Source organism: Plasmodium gaboni, chromosome 12 (genome assembly GCF_001602025.1).
Source record: "Plasmodium gaboni strain SY75 chromosome 12, whole genome shotgun sequence".
Lineage (NCBI taxonomy): Eukaryota > Apicomplexa > Aconoidasida > Haemosporida > Plasmodiidae > Plasmodium > Plasmodium gaboni.
The window spans coordinates 121116-128780 of NC_031492.1; the positions used below are offsets into that span (position 1 = coordinate 121116).

Genomic DNA, 7665 nt, shown 5'->3' on the forward strand with positions numbered 1-7665 from the left:
AAAAAATTTTTTTTTTTTTTATTAATCTCGATAATGTGATTAGTTTTATTTTTTATATAAATAATAAATTTGCGATAAAAATATTTGCTTTTAGTGTTAAGATAAAGAGAAAAAAAAAAAAAAAAAAAAAAAGACAGCACAAGTGAAAGAGTAAAAAATGAACAGTAAAAATAAAAGTATTATTTATTTGTAATGATCATCCTTCAGAGTATATTTTCTCTTCTATTTAATTTTCGTTTTCTTTTTTTTCACCTTTTAATGGTAATATGAAAAAAAAAAAAAAAAAAATCTGCACATTTTCTTTTAAAACACATTTATTATTTAAGAAAACGTCTTTGATATTATACTATCATTAGACAACATATTCGTGTCATCATTTGTGAATATTTTAAATAATCCATATTACAAAAATAATATATACCAAAATATTATATTTATATATGTACAATTCTTTTTGCTTATATATACACATTGTGATATAAATATATATTTATATATATATTCTACATTTAAATGATGCATAGAGATAAACTAGAAAAAGAAAGAATCATAAAGAGAAATGAAAAACATGTAAAAAATATTGTTGTGGATAATATAATAGTCGACAAAAAGTTTAATAACGATGGTAATAAAATATATATATATATATATATATAACTGTTTGTGTCTTAACATACATATATCTTATAACAATATCATACAGTACCCATACATTTTTAATCTTACAAAATGTATACATATATATATATATATATATATATATATATATATATGTATACTCATAATTTTATAGAAGGTAATAAATACTTGAGAAAATCTGATGCTGCATACGAAGATTTTAAAATTAGGGAAAAACAAAAATTAAAGGAATATATCAAAATAGAAAATAGAAGGTAAAACTATATAAATATTTTCATGTTTCATTTTATTATATATATATATATTTTATCTTCATGTGAAATTAAGAAAAGAAAACATACAGCGAAATGAAAACAAATGGGCCCAAATTGACCTGAACGTTCAGGTAAAAAAAAAAAAAAAAAAAAAAAAAAAAAAAATTAATAAACGCATAAATAATAAAAACAAATCATACAGCTATATATATATATATATATATTATAATAAATTCTTATATTTTATATCATTTTCTCTTTTTAATTTTTAAAAGAAAGAAGTTGAAAAAACGAATAGGTTACAACAAATGCCATTTAAAAGTGAAAAAAACAAATCAAAGTAATTTACAAAAAAATTAAATATAAAATATATATATAAAAAAAAAAAAAAAAAAATGTACATACACACTATAACTATACATTTTATATATGTTTTTCAAAATGTAAAAAATATATAGATGTAGTCATGATATAATTAATCATCAATATGTTAATTATGAGGAATCTATGAAAATGGAAAGAAAAAAAAATGTAATAAAAAAAATATTGTATAACACAAAAAATAAGGAATTAAATAAATATCTCAATAAAAGATAAATATATGTATTCATATATATATATATATATATATATATAACAGAACAGTATATTAAGTAGACGTAATTTCTTGTCTGAAAAAATCAACGGATCATATAATCCAATTACAGGTTGTTTTAATTATTTGTAATCAATACTAAAGATAATTAATATATTATATATATATATATATATATTTTTATATTTCATTCCCTATTTAGGAGAAAAAAGAAATTGATGAATTTTTCTCTTCAAAAGGATATAATAAAAATAAAAGAAGAAAAAATAAAAATATATGCATACATACATATATATACATATATATATATATATATATGTATGTTGATATAATTGTAAAGAAATGTTCTATAATAATAATTTTAAAAAAGCATGATTAGATGGGAAGGATAAAAATGCACATATTTTTTTGAAGAGACATATATAGGATCAAAGAAAAGAAATTGTATATTATTAACTTGTAAATTTGAATTTAATATATCTTGTATATATTGAATTTCTTCCACTTTTTGAATTCTTTGTATTTTTTGCATTTCTGCTTGATTATAATATTCAAAAGAATTATCATAAGTATTTGTTTTATTATTATATAGATTAAAATGTGTATCTATTCGATTATGTAAATTCTTTTTGTTTTTTTTATTTTTTTGTGTATTATATGAATATGTATCATCTATAGGAATATTATACATATTACAATATTCATCAATTGCATTGATAAAAAAAAAACACTTTTTATATATCATCAAATTTTCTTTTCGTTTTTTTTTTAACTTTAAAATTTCATAAAAATTCTTTCGAACTTTTTTCCACTTTAAAAAATTAATGATGGCAACACATTCGTCTTTTTCTTTTTCTCTTTCTTTGATTAGTTCATCTTCTTCATTTTCTTTATTTAAAAAATTAACTCCATATATACATATGCCCACTGTCGTAAGAACAATTCTTTTTGGAATAAAATATACTATTTTGTTTATTTGATATTTTGTATATAAACTATGACTATATTTGTAAAAGTGGAATTTTTTTTTCTTTTTCACTTGGAACTTATTATAATTAATTTCCTTCTCATCCTTACATGTATTATTCATATTATTAACATGATCATCTAAACTTTTATCATCACAGTTGTTGTTTGTATCATCAATATCATCTACTTTACATATAGTTATATTTTTATAATGTATAAAAAAATTTATAAAACATGTAAACACATAGATATTTAAAAAATAGGGTTTAATGATAGTAGTACCATCCGTTTTATTATCTTCCATATATTTAAACAAAATTAAATATAATTCATTCTTATTTAATATTTTATTATGTTGAATACAAAATTCACAATCACATGTAGCTTTTTCCATCATATCACAACTATTAGTATAACATTCAAAATTAATAAATGATTCAACATCACTAGTATCATCTTCAAAAAGATTGAAGTTTGTATTATTATCACACATATTATATGAATTGGTATTACTCTTATTATTATTTATGTTATTTTCATAATATTGGCTTTCCTTTTGTTGTTGTTTTTTTTCATTTTGTTCATTTATTTTTAATACATTCTTATTTAATACTCGTATGAAATCTCCAATCATTTCCTTAAATCTTAATCCTTTTTTATTATTTTGTCTTGATATTTCATTGTTAATATTTTTAAAATTTCTATATAATATAATATTTCTTTTTAATAAAAAATCTTTCTTTTTTCTTTTACGTCTTTTACGTGTTCTTATCTTTTTTTTTTTTTTGATAAATAAATTATCTTTACCATCTAATGTGTGATTTGTTGTATTTGTTTGATCTGCTCCATTTGTTTGATTTGCTCCATTTGTTTGATGTGTTTCTTTTTTTTTTTCAAATTCACATATATCAGCATTTATATTATCCTCATCATTAATATTATTACTATCCATATTCCTCTCTTCATCGTTATGTTCATTTTCACTTTGTTTATCTTTATCAATTGAATTATTAATTTGAAATAGATAATTGTATAGGTCATCACAATTAGTGATAGTAGAATTGCATACAATTTTTTCTAAATATTTATTATCTTTATTTCTTTCATCATGATTATTTAGATAGTAATAGTTATATATATCTAATGTTTGATTATTATATTTATTATTTTCTATTGAATCTAAATTAGTTGAATCCTCATCCTTGTCATATAAAAAAAAGGATTCATTAGATTTATAAAAACTATCTGATGAACATATACTATTATTTAAAATATCTTTTTCATACTGGTTATTATTATGTATATCTTGATTATTTCTATAATATATGTCGTCCTTCTTATCATCACATATGTCATCATATATATTATTATATGTATCATCATATGTATCATCATATGTATTATCATATATATCGTCGCTTTTTTTATTATTTTTATTATTTTTATTATTTATTTTTTTATTAGTTTTGTTTTCCTCGCTAACATCACTTAACGATTTTGCTACATCTACAATACTAAGAAAATTTAATTTTCTGTAGGCTCTTTTTTTTAATTTCTCAAAATTTACCAATCGATATTCACCTTTTTCATCTTGTTTAAATAAGTTATTTACTTTATTTTTCATGTCTTTATGTTTATAATTTCTTTTTATAAAGTTCTCTACTTTAGATTTTCTTGAATCATTATATATATTTTTATAATTTTCATAATTTTCATAATTTTCATAATTTTTATATAAAGAATTATTGTCATTACAAGTTCTTTTATTATAATTTCTTTTATTATATGAACGTTTTATATTATTGTGAGGAGTCCATTTTAAAAAACTATCTTTTTTGTTTTTTTTTTCTTGTTCATCTTTTGAATGTGCAATATTATTATTTTGTAAATTAAATATATTATTAGATAGATTATTCTTTTTATTATTAATATTTTCATCATATTCACTATTACTACTAAATAGGCTATACATTTTATTCTCTTTGATATGACTTTCATTTTTCTTTTTATTGTCACAACAATTTTCGCTCTCTGAATTATTACTAAAAAGGCAATATTCATTTTTTTCTATAGATTTATTATTTATATTATTGTCACTATGTGTATTACTACTAAATAGGCAGAATGGTTTTTCATCTTGTTTCTTCTGTTTGTTTGTGGCCTTACAACTATTAATATTATTATTATTATTATTATTATCACTTGATGAAGTGTTGAATAAATTATATTCAGCTTCTATTCCCCCTTCATCTTTGCCTTTGTTATATTTTATATTATTACTATCGCTACTACTGTGAAGGATTTTTTTTTTCCTTTTTTTTCTTCTAGATTTATTTTCATCCAAATCAAAAATATCCTTATAACTTTTTTCAGAATCGCTAGCAAATAAATTCATATTTTGATTTCTCTTTTTTTTTCTTTTTTTTTTTTTTTCTCTATACACCTTAATTGTTTTTTTATATAATACAGTTTATTTGTGCAATCTATATTTTTATGAAAAAACATAAAATAAAAAAAAAAAAAAAAAAAAAAAAAAAAATATAGATATGTAATATATATATATATGTGTTCTTTTTTTTTTTTTTTTTACAATTAAAAATATATTTCTCCCTTCTGCAATAATCTACTTTTACTATTAACTGCTGTAAATTTCTTATCGAAATATATTTTTTTTTACCCCAAAGAATTATTACATATATGGCTTGTACACGTAATTTTTTTATATATAAATAAAAACATTTAGTAGCAAAAAAATAAAACATTACATATTTTAAACTATTAATCATATATATATATATTTTATTTGAAGACATTATATAGTTGTTTTGGAGGTACCTATATATATAAAATAATAAGTACATTTTTTAATGTTCACATATATATATATATATATATATATTATATGTATAATGCTTAAAAAGTATATATAAAAATTAAATATATATTTATAAATATATTTATTCATATATTTTTTAAAATATACACTTATATATAGTCACACATACGTATTAATCGTAATAATGTAATTTAAATTAAAAAGAAAAATAAATAAATATATACATATATATATATATATATATATTTATTTATTTATTTTAATTTTTCTTAAGATGTTATGAGTAGGATGAATAAAAGGCACAACACAAATGAGAAAATAATTTTTCCTCTTTTCAATGGAACTGCTAAGAAGCCAGTGAAGAGTTCAATAAATATAAAAAGTTTATATGAATTAAAAAATGAATTAGATTGTAAGATATATACAAATATATATACTTATAATACTTTATTTGATGGAATATTTCTCTGTAGAGGTGTTAATAATATAAGTGGAAAAAAAAATTGTGGAAAAAGTAGTATGTGTTATCATATATGCATAAATTTATTTTTTAACGATTTATTACATTATTTTCATCTTTTTTATTCTAGCTATTTTTCATTTGATAATTTTTTACAAAAAAAAAATATTCATAATGTAGTTGATTATATGAATACTACTATTTTGGGTGATGATATCATAAAGGAATTTATAGAACAACAGGATAATTTTAAGAAATTATTAAATATAATGAAATATTTTGTTTTGTCATTTAAACAACATTATGGAAAGAATAATAATGTGGAAAATAAACATAATATAAATAATAACACACATATTTTTTATGACAAACATATATATCAAGATGATACTTTTTATAATTATCATGATACTTACCAATCTTTTTACACACAAATTAAACATTTTTATAAAAGAAAAGTTATTTACATCGATCTAGATAACAGCTTTTTTATAGATCGTTATAAAAATATGATTTATTCATCACTAGAAAAAATTAAAAAATTAATGCACAGATATATACAATTTTGTTCAGAAAAAAAGGTTATACCCTTTTTATTACTTTTAGAAAAGACAAATAAATATATAAAAGAATATATTTCATTTAATATATATAAAAATTATTCAAATGAATTTTCTTTTTTTATTGATATATTTAATCATTATTTATTTAAATATATATATAATATATCTTTTTCTCATGTATTTAATAATTTACAACTATTGAAAATATTCAATTTTTTTGAACTTATTAATGTCATCAATTATATTTATCAACATATACAAACATATTATTCTTCTTCCTCAGAATATTATCATTTTAATAAATACATACCACATGATCTAGGAATTGTTGTTATAGATAATCTTAATTATATATTTAAAGCCTGTTCCATAAATAATAATAATAATAATAATAATAATAATAATAATATAAATATTTATTATCAATTAGAAATGCTCCTAAACAAATTATCCATCTTATCCTTAGAAAAACATATATGTATATTAATTACAAATAATGACAATAATAATTTCACACGACATGAATCATTCAATAAAAAAAATGACAACTCATTTTATAAAATCATATCTCCATATATATATAACAATATACATCTCAAGATAATAAATCAAAAAATATTTTTTGAGCATAATTATCCAAAAAAAAAAAACACAAACCAATCACAAAAACAAAAACAAAAACAAAAACAAAAACAAACAAACAACAGAAGTGATGATACATTTCAACATGAAAACCTAAATAATAATAATAATAATAATAATAATAACCAACAGAGCAATACTAATCTATTTGATCAAACAAAACAAAATATTTATCAAAATGAAGAACGTCACTTATTTAATGTCTATTCTAGTGACGATGATCAAAGTATGGACGAAATGGATCTACAAGAAAAAGATGACGACCACTCTTTTTATGAAAAAAAATATAATTTAAGATATATTAAAGTAAAGGGCAAAAACAAATCAACCTTCTGTTTTTTTGAAATAAATAAATATGGAATAGAAACAATATTAATGTAAAATTATAAAAATTAAAATATTTTGAAAAGTTTTTTTTTTTTTTTTTTTTAAATGTATAAAGGAAAAAGTAATATTAAAGTTGGTATAATAATTAATATTTTTTTTTTTTTTTTTTTTTTAAGTGTACATATATAAATAACATATATATGTTATATAATTTTATCCATCGTAACTTTATAATATATATATATATATATATTTTTTTTTTTTATTGTTTTATATTTTTATATATCTAAGTTTTTGCTTTTAAAAAACATAACTAGCTTAAATTGTTCTAATATTCATTAAAAGGTTTTTATTGTTTTATTTTTTTCACTAAATAAATA

General features: G+C 18.5%; 3 protein-coding genes across 3 annotated transcripts; 2 read left to right on the top strand and 1 right to left on the bottom strand.

The window, feature by feature from the left end:
- Nucleotides 1-513: 513 nt before the first annotated feature.
- Nucleotides 514-1707, top strand: PGSY75_1204000 (hypothetical protein; the record flags this gene model as incomplete). Its single annotated transcript, XM_018786632.1, has 7 exons — nucleotides 514-625; nucleotides 794-893; nucleotides 967-1024; nucleotides 1169-1233; nucleotides 1352-1424; nucleotides 1534-1600; nucleotides 1691-1707. The coding sequence occupies 7 exons, from the start codon at nucleotides 514-516 to the stop codon at nucleotides 1705-1707; spliced, it is 492 nt and encodes a 163-aa protein (XP_018640497.1).
- A 142-nt stretch (nucleotides 1708-1849) lies between these two features.
- PGSY75_1204100 (hypothetical protein) lies at nucleotides 1850-4852 on the bottom strand (the record flags this gene model as incomplete). The annotated part of the gene is made up of 1 exon (XM_018786633.1): nucleotides 1850-4852. One exon carries the CDS (start codon nucleotides 4850-4852, stop codon nucleotides 1850-1852), a length of 3003 nt encoding a protein of 1000 aa, XP_018640498.1.
- Nucleotides 4853-5572: 720 nt separating this feature from the next.
- Nucleotides 5573-7339, top strand: PGSY75_1204200 (hypothetical protein; the record flags this gene model as incomplete). The annotated part of the gene is made up of 1 exon (XM_018786634.1): nucleotides 5573-7339. One exon carries the CDS (start codon nucleotides 5573-5575, stop codon nucleotides 7337-7339), a length of 1767 nt encoding a protein of 588 aa, XP_018640499.1.
- Nucleotides 7340-7665: the final 326 nt, after the last annotated feature.